At 37.5% G+C, this 14,448-nt stretch overlaps 1 protein-coding gene across 8 annotated transcripts in view; it reads left to right on the forward strand.

Annotated features, from left to right (window-relative positions):
- The window catches only part of PTPRD (protein tyrosine phosphatase receptor type D), a 514,409-nt gene that overhangs the window by 104,539 nt on the left and 395,422 nt on the right, over positions 1–14,448 (forward strand). For all 8 annotated transcript variants that reach the window (XM_045840040.1, XM_045840041.1, XM_045840044.1 and 5 more), the window contains exon 3: positions 5,746–5,911. In XM_045840040.1, the coding sequence (XP_045695996.1) occupies positions 5,746–5,911 (166 nt within the window). The remainder of the gene's footprint in view (positions 1–5,745; positions 5,912–14,448) is intronic.

Raw genomic sequence — 14,448 nt, forward strand, 5'->3', positions numbered from 1 at the left:
CCAGACTATTTATTGGCCTTTTCTCTGCATGTATTAAAACTAAACATATAAAGAGCCTTTTATGGTATCCATATTGATAGATATTGTTTTCCTCTTCAGTTATTCTTATAATTCAGTTGACTTCTTCAAAGAATTATGTGTATTTACTTGTAGTCACTTGCTATTTTCATATTAAACTGTATAGCCAAAGCCAAATATCAGATGATTATTATTTTGTATTTATATATAATATCTCATAAACTCCCTGTTGGCTCCCCCACCCCTGAATTTCTTGTGATGAAAACAATATTTAGGCAAAAGAGAGAAAATGTAAAGTTTCTGATATGATGTGCTATTATGTGAAAGTGTATGAAAATTTGAGATGTTTTGAGTTTCTTAAATGAAAATAACTTTTTATATACTTTAGTTTTGAGTATTTTATCTAGAGGTGTATTGGACGTGCAGTTATTTTTTTCAGCATTTAATTTAATTTAATAACCTTGCTCTATTGCCCTTCTTTGTCTCAACAGTGTTATCATAATTGAACTGAGGCTTTTGGTGCTGCATGTATTTAAACTGTATTTTTCATAATCCTCCCATATATTAATTAATTGAATGTGGCCATTTCAAAAACTTCATACAAATTATTTCACATGGATGTGTTGAAGTGTGCTTATCTTTCTGATCTATGGAAGGTGACACACCTTTGATGTCAAAAGTTCCCATTTTCATTACATCCCACACAGAGACTTTCAGTGGTGAGAAATAGAACTCTTTTTGCTATGGTGTGAAACACCACTTTTTTCTTTTAATTACTGTATTTTATTTGGATGTTTTCCAGTTACATACTTGCCAGTTATCGATTTTCCTTTGCATTCTATGAAATAGGTTTTAAAAATGGAATGGTTATTTTTGGATGGGTAGGGGACAGGGATGGGGGAATGAGTGACCCAAATGTGAAGGGCATCTCCTCACATAATGCAGTGAGTCTTCAGAGTCTGATTGTTAGGAAGCCGAGGACCACAAGGACTCAGGATTTCTGCATCATTGTTTTAGTACCCAGGCCAGAAAACCTAGACATTTTTTAAAACTTTATCTTTATTGTTGGTGATTACAGATGCCCCCAGTGCCCTGCCTCACCCCCCTTCACCCACATCCACCCAGCAACCGAGACTTTTTTTCCAGCTGTGCTATTCAGGGCTGTTGGAACATGCAGCAGTAGTTGGCACTGCCCAGGAGAACAGCCACTAGCCACACGTGGCTATTTCAACTTAAATTTAAGCACAAGGAAATGTTTACTTCCCCACTTGCACACATGGTGTTTAACAGGGCCAATGTACTAGTCAGTGCTGATAAAGGACGCTTATGTCCTGCAGGAAGTTACAGCGCACAGTGCAGGGGATTCTTGTCCTAGACCAGGATGAAAGTATTTAGAAACAATCTTCTCTCAGGAAATCCTCATGAATAGGTGAAATGCTGAAAGTTTACTTTGTCCCCTCATTTTTGTGTGTGTCCTTTAGCTGTAGCTGTGCACTGAGGGCCCAGAGAATTCATAGGCCCCTCAGAAGCCCCCACCAGGCCTACTACAGACTCCAGGCCTCTCTGCCCTTGTAGCCGCAGCCACAGCAGCCCTGCTAGTATATTTTGTGTACAAATGGTTGCTTCTCTTCAATGATTGGAAATCTGTTCTTGTTGACTTATAGAGGCCTAATTGATTTGGGAGGACGATGGAAAGAAGCCACAGCACGTTGGCACTTCCTCCTTACTTCACCATCCTCCTCAGTTTAATACATAGGTGCTTAGGTTAAATATTATTATGATATCATTGCTTATACTATGGCTAGAATACAGAGTATGGGGTTGTTACATGGCAGAAAGAAAGACACTATTTAAAGAAAAACAATGATAACTAATTTTCTAGTGACAGCAGTCATTTTTTTCTTTTTGTATATTCTTACGGTGATTTTTTTTAATGCTTAATGCTTTTTTAATGCTTTCCCTTTCCCTTTTTCCCCAAAATAATTATTTGATTCTTTAACGTCCTCCTAGAGTGACCAATACAATTGTTTAAAATTATTTTGAAAAATATGATCTCATGGACTCAGTAGGTTGTGTTTCAGTTTATTGGGGTTACTATCCTTTTTTGCCACTCATATTTTTCTACATTTGATGGGAGCCTCATCACCTCTGCTCTTTTTTTTGGTGTAACCCAGCAGAACCTGAAAGCTTTCTCGCTTCTTGATACAATAAGATGCTCCACGCTTGTTTTTTATTTCCTACATGACACCTATAATCACTGATTTTTCTAAGGGACTCTTAGAATATTTTTAAAAGAATAAAAGCTTCATTTCACCTTTTTTCTCCTACTTTAATACAATATACAGAAACACATGTCAACAAAAGAGAAAGCTGAAAAAATCCTACAACATATGTATCAGTTTTAATATGGACATACTTATTACAGGATAAGGTTTCACTGTTCAACTAAAGATAAAGAGTTGGGAGGTGTCAGCATAATGACCCCTTGGAGCAGTGATGGGTTCAGGCTTCTAGGCACGTGTAGTGTTGTTGTTCCATTGCAAGCTTTATTGCATACACTGGCTCTCTGAACTGCCAGCCTCTCTAACCACACATGTACATAAATACAAAAGTAGATATTCAGCTCATTAGAAATCAACAAGATTATTGTTTCTTAAGATCTTTGTACTGTGAGCAATGAGGAGCCAGAGAGTTTTAAATATTTTTAAATTTATTTTAAGCTCATCTAAAGGGTTCACATTTAGGTGCATGCTCCAGTTCATGAGGGGCACAGAGGGCAAGGTGTGTACAAATCAGAGAGTGGGCTTCTGCTGAGGGTGGTAGGACAGAAGCAGAGTCATTTGATGTAAGTTAAACCAGGGTAACTTTAATATCTGCTCACCCCTTTTCTTGCTCTTTTCATGGAGAGAGCCTGGCAATCTTTTCTCTAGGCTCATGAAATTACTTGTAATATTCATTATCCTCATTGTTTTTAATATAACTGATTCCTTAAAAACCTACTTCCCATTTTTGCTCTAAATTTAAACTTCACGTTACTGATACACACCAGCATTTTCCTTTTGGCAATGTATCTGTGTAATAAACAAGATGCAGAGTGGAGTTTGGCTGGAATGAACTATGGCGTAGGTTTTTATCTTTACACCTCTGATTTTCTTTCATCTTCCATTTTGCCTGGGATAGCCCATTTATATATAAATCCATATGTTTGTGTGTGTGTGTGTGTGTGTGTTCATTTCTTAAATCCTGTCACTGTTCCAAAACTGAGGTAACATTCATAGGTTCATTTGGAAGAATTTGGTCTTTGAGTGCCACTTCAGTGGAGTAGGGGGAAAAGCCAAATCACCTCTTTCCTGAGAGCGCATTTCATCCATCTCCATCTCTGTGATCGCACCAAGTCATTATGGAGCAGTTGGCTCTGATACGCTTGCACAGACACAAATTGAGTCCGACAGGACTGATGTCGCCTGGACGTGGCTGTCATTAGAAATTCTGGCATGAGGATGGGAGTGGTGAAGGCGGGGGGAAGAGGGGAGGCTGGGAAGCTGATTCCTTTAGCACTTCTCCTGTGATGTTTGGAGAGTTTAACATTTGATAGCTATGAACCGTTCGATAAGTTGTTTAGTTGTTTTCCAGATAAGATTAATAACAATAGCTGATTTAGAGCAGCTGGCTAGCTTTTGGTTTCAAGTAGATGTGTTTCAGTGTGCAGCACACTTCTACCTGCCACCCACAAATCGACACCAAAAGGAAAAAAGTCTATTTAGTGGAATGGCAATTAGAAGGATCCCCACTTCCTTTTAGTTTTATCTTCCCTGCATTCAAACCACTCATGCAGAGTAATGAAAAAGATAATTATCTTAAAAAAAATTTATTCTCATACTCTAGCTCAGTTTCAGAAAAGACAGTATAAGATCTATGTTACAATACTTTATAAAAAGGTTATTTTAGGGGATTAGGTTATTTCTGGATAACTCTAGTATTTCCTGTCAAAAATTTTGTATGTGTTGCAAATATTTCAATATGGAAAATTTAAAGATGCACAGATTCATTTTGGAAACAAATTCTGATTGTCATTCTCATGTTCTTCTCACAATGACACAGGAAGCTGTAGCATTCACTATTCTCTCTCTCTCTCATGAATGTACTTTATAAGATGCTCTGCAAGATTTATTCAAGGTTCTATAGGAACAATTATTTATCACCTAAAGAGTCAAACTTCAAATTATTGCTTGAAGCCAGTTACAGCTTCCCTTTTATTTCTACTCCCACAGGACCACCATCAGTCTCTTGGTCTCTGTTGCTTCTCACCTGGGACTCCTGCTATGGCCTAATAGCATTCTCTAAATCATCCCACATTCAGCTGTCAGTTGACCTTCCCAGAACCTAGGTGCATGTTGTTCCTCGGCTCTGAAACATTAAATAGCTTTCTTTGCAGTTTGCTGAATAAAGGCTGGTTGACTTGGATTGGTATCACAGGCTTTCTGTGACTATTTTTTTAAAGAATTATTTTCTTTTGCCTTTTGGTTTCCTACAGGATCCATTAAGCCAACCCAGTGTCTCAGTGTGGTCTCGAGACCAGCTACATCTGCATCATCCAGAAACTTGTTAGAAATGCAAATTCTTGGATCTGACCTCAGACCTACTGAATCACAAACTCTAGGGGTGGTGCCTAGCTATCTGTTTCAACAAACCTTCCAAGTGTTCTGATGTACACAGACATTTGAGGAAGCTCAGCTCACCTTTTCCCCAAAATTCCTCTCCCGTTGCCCTACCTTGGCATAGAATTCCTGAAATGCCTTTCTCTCTTTTTGGTAAAATCCTACCTATATGCCAACATCCAGTGTGAGACACTGCTTTTTCCAGGATGCCATTCTTGATCCTATCTTTGATGGCATTGTTTGGTTTTCCTTCCTGGCACTGAACAACCTAGTGACTTGTATTGGGCATCTTATGCATCTGTCTTATTTTCCCTACTAAGGTGAAAAGTCACAGAAGACAGAATTTGACTCATTTGTATCTCCCAGTGCTGTGCTGTTTGGCATCTCTGATGCCTTGCACGCAGTAGGCTCTCTAAAAACAGTTGTGGCTTATTGATTTTACATAGAAGATTGCCCAGGAGGCATATAAAAATCCTGTTAAATCAAAGTGGCTCATGCTAACTATTGTTTTGACTTATTGAAGCCAAACTAGACTTGAACATTGATGTGTCTTCAGGGAAGAAGCCAAATGTGCTAGTGTAAAAAATTCTAACCTCTGCTGCTTAACTGAAGAAGTTGAATTAGCCCTGTCATTTCACCCAGTGCCAAGAAAGCAGCTTCCATTATTCTGTCAGCGATACTTTTATCCTGCACAGTGGAGCTTCTCTCTAATTTTTCTTACAGCATTGGTGTGCTTTCTTCCACTGATGTACTCACGTAATGTTTCATAAGAAGTGACAGTTTCTTCTCATAGAGTGTTACCCAAAAGGTAGCAAAAGCAGAGTGAAATTCAAGGTGGTTGCCTTTAGGATGGCTTGAAAATGGGAACAAGAGAGACTAGGGCTGCCCCATTGTACAAACCCAGTTATTTGCTTCCTAATACAAAGGCATCATGGTTACAATTTATTGTGTATTTATAATGGATTGTGTCTCTCAATGGTGGTTGTGATGGAACAAGGGGAAGAGAGGGAGGAATCTAAGCCGCCTTTGTGTTTTCTACCCTCTCTTTTCTCTGTCTCTCCCCTTCCAGGCTCTGAAAGTGTTTCAGCTGAAATTTCAGATCGGACACACTCGCTGCGGCGTCAGAGGCAGTGATTCCCAGCTGCCAGCGTGTGCTGCCGCCGGGCTCAGGATGGTGCGGGTCGCCAGGCCGCTGCTGCTGCTCCTTGCTTTCTTCCTGCGCGCGGATGCTGAGAGTAAGCCATTCTCCCCTGCTCTAGGGGGTTGTGACCGTAATGAGTGGTTTTGTTTGCAGTTGGCACCAGGCTCGGGGCCTCTGAATATGTCTCCTTTGGAAGTAAATCCTGAGACACTGTGGGATCCTCCTTGGCCACCAGCCAGCCTTTGAAAGAGATTATTGATGTGACTTCCTTACCATTTTCTCTCTCAATGCCCCCTTCCTTTTTGGTGCCTCTAACTGCTCCTACTGTTTTGTCCCTTTTTCTTTTTATACTCTTACCCGTTGGGGGGCAAAGATATTTTGAGACCAATGATATAACTCAAACTGGGGTTAACCAGTTGGTGTTGCCAATAAGTAAATATTGTTCAGACCCATTAGAAATTTCTTTAGTTTTGTGGATATGTCTATGTTTAGAAAAACGCACAATGTCACATTGAGCCCAATTAAACTTCCTAGCCCCTTGTAGCTGTCATAGCAGCTGTTCCCATGTACTGTTTCCGACAGCTGTCGTCGAGTGCAGTATTCAAACAAATCAAGCAGAACTGACAAACCTGTGGCTGGATGAAGGGTGTGGAAGTGTGAGAAGTCTGCTGGGTAGAGACACCAAAGTTTGGATTATTGGGCTCAATTTATTAAACTGAGACTGTGGTCAATTGGCTTGCCAATTAATGAGAAGATTCTATCTCCTTCATAATTAGGGAGTCATTAGGTCTACCTTGTTTACATACGTTTCTTTTCCCATCTGTCCTGTGGTCTTTTGGAAGTGATAGTCGTGGAAAAAGGCACGTCTGTGGTTTGTACTCACAGCATGTCTGGTTCCTTGGTAGTGGTTTAACTCATGTAAGGGTTGGCCATTCTCATAGGGAGTCCCCTGGTACTATTATAATGTATAACATCTGCAGTCATTAACTTTTACCTCCACTGACTGTTTCAGTGAGATTAAATTTGATTCATGTTAAGGATGTTTCGAAGACAAGGATCCTATGTCGTGTTGGCCCCTACCTATTAATTGCATTTTGACAAGAATTTCCTCAATAGCAGCCAATTTCTTGGTTTAAATAGAAGCTCGGTTTTTTTCTACAGAGAGCTTTCCAGGAGTGAAAAGAATAATGTTAATAATAGGATACATATGGAACACGCATGTTTTAAACACAACATTCTCTGGTTAATAATGTATATAGTTTCCCAATTAGCACTTGGGAGTGTTGGTTTAGAGTAAAGCCAAAGAATTTTTCATATAATGCTAGCAAATAATTAACTGGGAAAGGACCCAAATGAAAGATGCTCTTGTTATTTTAAAGCCCTCTATGTCAAAATCTATTTTAAAGTTGAAATCTAAATTTAGTTTAAAGAAATCAGGCATATGGCTTTATTTTTCTGTTTTGGCTAGAGTGAAAAAGCAAGTTGTTTTACAATTGTTAATTTTTGGCAAAAGCATATGAAGACCCTGGTAACCCACTTTAATATCAAATTGCAGTTAGGGATTTTTTTAGTTATTAAATATAATTATTTATCCATGAAGTTTTCCTTCCAGATAATTAAAAATGTTTTTTGATCGAGTACTTATTCTTTTGTTTAAGTCTTTGGTGGAAAGTGGCAGGCATATGTCAAGTGTTTAGGAATATGTACTTTTAAAGTTATGTTTTATCACTTGTGATAAAATTATATCGCAAGTGATCATCACCCCTCCATCTCCTCCTCATCCTCCCCTTCTTCTTCTCCTCTTTCATCATACTGTCTATACCATAGAGTTTTACAAAAGCAATAATGAAGGCATGGTTAGCAATTTTTAGTTAAATTAAGATATTTATTATGTTATATATTCATGTGATACAAGCTTTCAACCTCGAGATGTAACCTGAAAAAATTCCATTCTCTCTCACTCTTCCTGCTGAAACTAAAGTGTGGAGACAGGCTTATTCTTTGCAAACTAATTTTGTTTGGTTTTCTCTTATCTGCTCAGCCTTGATTTAGTATATTTTCACTTTAACAGATTCATTTGGCATTGTTGAATAGTGTGTTTAAGTTAACCTGAGCATTCCTAGTGAAAGAATGAGCTATTTTTTTGTACATTTTAAAATGAGCTATTTTTTTTGTACATTTTAAAAGAAGAAAGGACAACCCTTAGTAATCTACTAGAGGATATTGATGGTCTGTGAAAGCATATGGCAGAGTTAGGCATCATTTTAGTCACTAGGAATGTTTAAAATAGGATGTGGACTGTAACCCATTAAATTGTGCCATCACCTTCTCTTAAAACACAATAAAAATCAAGATATCACTGGCACTGAAGAAAGTTTTTTTTTCTTCACCGTCATGTAAAGACAATATTTCTCAGGCTTCCATTACCTGTGTCACTGGTGTATTTCTCTATGTTCATTAGCACACTTAGCCATATTTGTTTTTCCTTTGAACAACAGGTGTTTTGTATTTTCACAAGTGATCAGGAGATATATTTCAAAATTTAATAGTAGCTCTGAAAGCAATTTGGAAACTATGGAATAATTAATTTTTTCTCTTTTGAAGAACCAGACTATAAATGGTTAGGGAATAGAAAGAAGGCACTCTAGTTTACAATGTTAATTTAATGTGTTCAACTCTTTGCCATTTGAAAGACTGAATTCCAAAGAATCAAGGAGTTAGGATTCTAGTCTGCCCCGCCCCGTGGAATGCCCTAGAAAAGTGTTAGGTGTGATGTTGCATTAAGTAGGAGAGCAGTTAGGAGCCTTGGTTCAGATCCTAGTTGGAAAATTGGGATAATACCTCTTGAGCAGAAAATTATAGTCTCCGCCACTACCAATTTAAAATGCCCCATAGGTTCCCACTATTAAGTCTAGATGTGTGCATGATCTTGTTTCTTTGCATTCCTGTGTCTTAAATGCTCAAAATGATCTTGCTTGTTTCTCGAAAGCATGTACACATGGTAGAGCTCTAGTCTCAGGAAAGATTAAGCATGACTCCTGTTTGAGCACTGGGAGTATCTCTTCCTCATTTTGGACCAACCATTTTCTAGTTTAGGTGGAGGTCTGATTGAGGTCAATTCTGCAATAACATCCATGCAAACTCATGAGGAATTTAGATTCTGTAATATTAGTGTAATCCTGGGGTGAATATTTTCCTTCTGGCTGATTGTTCATATTGATTTTTGTTAGTTTTATTTAATATTAAGCTTTAGTTTTTTTTTCAATCATTACTTTTTAACTAGATGCAAGCCAACAACAAGCTCCTATTAGCCCCTATTTTCATCATAGTGGTTCCATTTAATGAAATCACCAGTTAAAGTTACTCTCTAGACATGAGTTTACACTTTGGCCTCTGTAGTTGAGCCTGAGTGTTTACCGGATCTTATTAGAATCATAATTCTTGGTAGTTTAATTCCTCAAAGGAATTAAATTCCTCCAGTGGTCTTGTTCATCCACTTCCTATTGCCTTTTGCCATTTTTTTAAATCTCTGATGGTGAATACACCCTCATTTTCCTTCCTTTATTGTTAAGGAATTCCTTAACAATAAGGCCCTATGGTTCCTATAGGTTCCTATAGGCCCTATGAACTCGTTATATTTCCATCCCATCTGAAAGCATTTAGTTTCTCCCTCCTTTGGTACTATATCACTATATTTAAAGAATATCCATATTTCTTTGTCAATACAGAATGGACTGATATCTGTGCTGTAAAATAACCATTTTTCCCTTTTGTATTTCCTGATGTGTACTATAAGGTAATGGCTAAGAAACTGACTTTTTTTTAAAGATTTTATTTATTTATTTTTAGAGAGGGAAGGGAGGGAAAAAGAGAGAGAGAAAAACATCAATGTGCAGTTGCTGGGGGCCATGGCCTGCAACCCAGGCATGTGCCCTGAGAAAGTGACTTTTGAAGTCAGTTATGGCTATCATTTTGTAGTCTGGAACATAATACTCATGCTCTTTGCCTCAGTTTCCCTAGCTTTAAAAGTGGGTGATGGTGATGTTGGTAATGATGATGATGATGGTATAGTACAGGCACTGTTCTTGAGTTTTGTGCAGATTAAGTAAGTTAATGTAATATATAGATCAGATGTTTTATGGGAGTTGTTTGATAAATATTATGTTATTATATCATTATTCAAAAAAATAAGCTAACATTTTTGTTCAGCACTTGTGTTAAATACTGTGATAAAATTCTTTTACTTGACTTAAATATTATGAAAATTCAAGTGGTTAACAAACTAGTTTTTTTGCAGCATGTTAAAGTCCCAGCCTGCTTCTTTATAAAGCCCTAAACATAAGAGATTCTTATGAACTGTTGGTCCAGAAACAAAGCCGAAAATTAAGATGGGAAATTATGAACCATGTCTACCTCAGTTAAACTTTACAAAGATTTCTTTCTTAGATTTACTATTTTAAAATTAATTTGGTTTGGTGTAATGGATAAAGGACAGTGTTCTCATCTTTCTGTTCCGCTGCTTCTTGCAATGTACTTGCTTGCGCTTCTCAGAGGGTGGAGGTATCGATATTTACTATAAGCAAATATAGTATTATATGGGCCAGTGGTCCAGAAAGCTAGAGATGGAGGTAAGTGTGGTAAGAAATTATTTTATGAAAAAAAATTTTTTAAGGAAAAGGAAAGTGATTGGATTGAAAGGTAGGGGAAATGATACCTTCAAAGAAATAGCCTAAGGGAAATAGTTAGATCTTCCAAACTTGAGTTAGGAATGGAAAGGATCTTTCTTAGGTTATCAAAGTATATACCTCTCACCAGACAGGGCCATGTTACAATGAGAGCATTGGTGCCTCATTACAAGTGTCTTTTTGTTTTTTCTTAGATTATGAGTGTCTGGATATGTATGTATGTATGTATGTATGTATGTATTTCTATCACAAACCACTAAATCATCCTTTAAAAAGTTAATTGCTTAGGATAATGAAAATGCTCCCAAATTAGATTGGGGTAATGCTACTACTTAAATATAAACACACTAAATATTGTTGCATTGGATAGACTATATAATGAGTGACTTATATATCAATAAAACTATAGAAAACTTGCTGCTTAACCTAGCCTTTTGGTTAGATTCCCTTTGGTATGTGCAGCCCTTAAAGGAAAGTGTGCTGGTTTCTTCAGGCCAGTTAGAATAGATATGCACATTGAGGGGACCAGGGAGAAAGCCAGTTCATTTACCACACTGGTCAGCCCCTCCCTTGTTTTCCTTTTCTCTGAATTTACAGGGGTGTGGCAAAAATAAAAACCTTGCTTCTTCCTCCTCTCCTTCCCTCACTTTAAAGTAGTTAAATTAGCAGCATCCAGCTGTCTATAGCCAGGAAACTATTCCAGCTATTTTACTGATCCCTGAGCCCCATTACAGAGTTTTCTGAATTAATTGCCCCCAGCAGAGCTGTATCTACCTAGTAAGGTCAAGAATATGTCTCAAAATCAACAAATGTGTACACTTCAAAGAATTTTGAGTGCAGAGGGATTTGCTTTTTTTTAATCCAAAGTATGGCATATTTGTTATCTCTGATCTCTGTGAAGAGGCCCTAATCTTGAAAGATGCAGTCATATTTAAAATATTTGTGAATTACTTCTCGTGGTTGCTAATAGCCTGGTGGTAACTGATTACTCTGTTCTATGATTTCCTCATTAATTTTTCTTCACTGTCTTAGGGTCTTTATTTTCCTCAGTTAGCCACTATTTATGTGATTTATTTCAAATAGTCTGCATTTGTTTGGGAGCCAACCCTCTCTTCTATACATTTGGCTTCAATTAATTCAGAAAACTTGGAAACAGCATCCATCTTGAAATGAAGAATCAAAGAGAAAAGTGATTTTGTGGAAACCAGTACTCTTACTTCTAATTTTGTCTTTTCTCTTTTCCTCAGTTTGTTCTTGCTTCATTTATTCAGTTACCAAGCTAGTGTGTGTGTGTGTGTGTGTGTGTGTGTGTGTGTGCGCTTGCTTGCATGAAAAGTTTTGTGCAAAATTATGGAGACATAAAGATTTAAAGAAGTGTGGTTTCATATCAGCTTCTACTCAGTCTTCAGAATTTATAGTTCTCTTTTCAGAACTCTCTCAAGCAGTATTTTCAGACTTTATCTCCAGGCAGGAAGTAGTCCTTAAAATATAGACTCAGGACCTGGAGTATGCGTATTCAGATCCTGCCTCTGCTATATATTCTTAACATGGGTAAGTTGAAAATCTCCATGTGCCTCTCATCTGTAAAATGCAAATTGAAAATATGCCCTTAATATGGTTATTGTAAGGACTGAATAAAAAACTGCTTGCAGAGCATTTTGAATAATAGGATTAAATGTTCACTAAATGTTAGTTGCTATTATGCTTTTTTCTCATTAGCTTGCATCACTTCCAGATTAGAGGCATCTGTGTATAGATCTCTGTTGACATTTATTATTCCATTAACTTCACAATTTGAGTGGCATCTTTTAAAAAATGTAAATATGTATCTTTATTACATTTGTGGTTCCAAAGGTCACTGACTGATTGGTTAATTCATGTATTTAATAGTCCCTTTAATAACTGTTTATTGGACACAATTCTGCGCCCAGCATTGAGTTAACTGCATTGGGGTACATCGGTGAGAGAGAGACATGAAACCTGTATCTAAAGGGCTTAGGCTTCAGTGGAGTAGGCAAATGTGAAATGTTAATTTCAAAATCTTATACTTTCTAACTATGATAAGTGTTATAGAGGAAGAAATTGGGGAGCTAAGTGCCTCATCTGTTCAGAAGAGTAATAAGAAAGCTTTCCTGAAGGAGTGATTTTTTTACTTTGAAATAATTTTTGACTTAAGAGAATGTAAAAACTTTCATAGAAATTTCTGTGTACCCTTCACCCAGTCTTCCACAATAATAGCATATTACATTATGGCAATACAGTATCAAAATCAGGAAATCAACAACAGATTTGACCAGTTTTTATATCAACTGAGCTCATTTTTTCAAAGATGTATATAGTTCTCTTAAATTTGATCATGTGCATAGTTCTCAGGGAATGATTTTTGAGCTAGTTATCTGATAGATGAATAGAAGTTGACTGCAACTGAAAGACCTGTTAGAGTCCAAGAAAGAGCATGCTCATATACCCAAGGCAGGGGTAACCCACTGTGCTCTGGGGCCTGCAAGAATGCATATGACTGCATCCCAGACAGTGAGGATGAGAGAGAATTCAAATGAAGCGAGACAAGTAGGCAGACTGAGGCTACTGCAAGGCTTCATGGATCTTGGTTTGAGATCTTGGTTTTTATCCTAAGAACAGCTAGGGGAATGACAGAAAGAGATTTGCATTTTAAAAACATCAATATGTCTGCATGGTAGACAAATGCATTGAAGGCCTAGCCAGTCAGATTGGCCTTTAGATCTGTTCAGAAGCCCGTTGGACACATGGAGAAGATAGGGAACAGGGTGGCAGAGTGGGGGAGGGCAGGGAGACCAGACTGCTTTGACACTTGAAAAATAATTTTAGTTGACTTTTGTGAAGGTACATTCTCCTAAAACCTGAGCTACCAAGAAATTACTATAATTTGGAATGTGAGTTGAGGGGGCAAAATGGAAACAATTGGGACAACTGTAATAGGATAAACAATCACAAAAAAAGAAAGATAGATCCAAGCCAAAAAGACACCTCATGCTTATTCAATACTACAGTACCATACAAGTATCTTTTTTGGGGGGCATGGCATTATTTCCCCCCCAAATTATATTACTGCTCCTTCTTACAACCCTGATTTTTGGTTGTCAAGTTCAGGTAATTTTCTTTAAACTTAAATTCATATTAATATCTGTAACAAAAACATTGAATCCAGAATCAGTTTAAAATTATGATTGAAGTTTAACACCTTACTATAAAAGGTATTTCAAAGTTTGATCTATGAAAAAAGTTTTAAATTTACTCTACAATTTGTAATGGGTTTTATAATATCATAACAGTATTGTGACAGATATTTTATACAGCAGTTATTAAATGTGACATTAAAATATACTAAGTACTTACAACTTCAATTTTAAAAAAGCAACATCTAATACATTGCTTTTGAGTTAGACATGCAGAAGGCATAACCAATCTATAAAACTAAATACACAGTAGTTTTTTTCTTTCTTAGTTGTTTGCTGTTATTGTTAAATAAATATTTAAGATGCTTATAAAGGAGTGAGAGAACAATAAATTGCTTTTATTGTTTATCACCAAACATGTTGGGGACTGCCCTGCCTGGTCTCAGGAAGCTGTGACCCCCCATGACTTAGGCTGAGTGAAAGACCTCTGGACCAGGAGCCACTAAGGAGACAAAACTTATTTCCCTGGCATGAACACTGCCTGTTCTGTGCCTGGCCTCCTAGGCTTGATCAATTAGCCAATGATGGGTAAGATTTCCCATGGAGGGAATCCCCTAAGACAGGCATGATCATGAGGAGGCCTCTGGGAGAGACTCAGGGGCTGTAGAAATGAAGGGATGATTGACATCAAGCCCTGGCCCCTTAGCTTTGTCAAAGCCTGAGTCCTTGTTCTTAGATGTGAGAAATCCAAGTCTCCTGGCTGCCTTTGTCACCTCTGCCCAACTCAAGCC

The sequence above is a fragment of the Phyllostomus hastatus genome, unplaced genomic scaffold (genome assembly GCF_019186645.2).
Source record: "Phyllostomus hastatus isolate PE091 unplaced genomic scaffold, TTU_PhHast_1.1 phas_contig_34, whole genome shotgun sequence".
Classification (NCBI taxonomy): domain Eukaryota; kingdom Metazoa; phylum Chordata; class Mammalia; order Chiroptera; family Phyllostomidae; genus Phyllostomus; species Phyllostomus hastatus.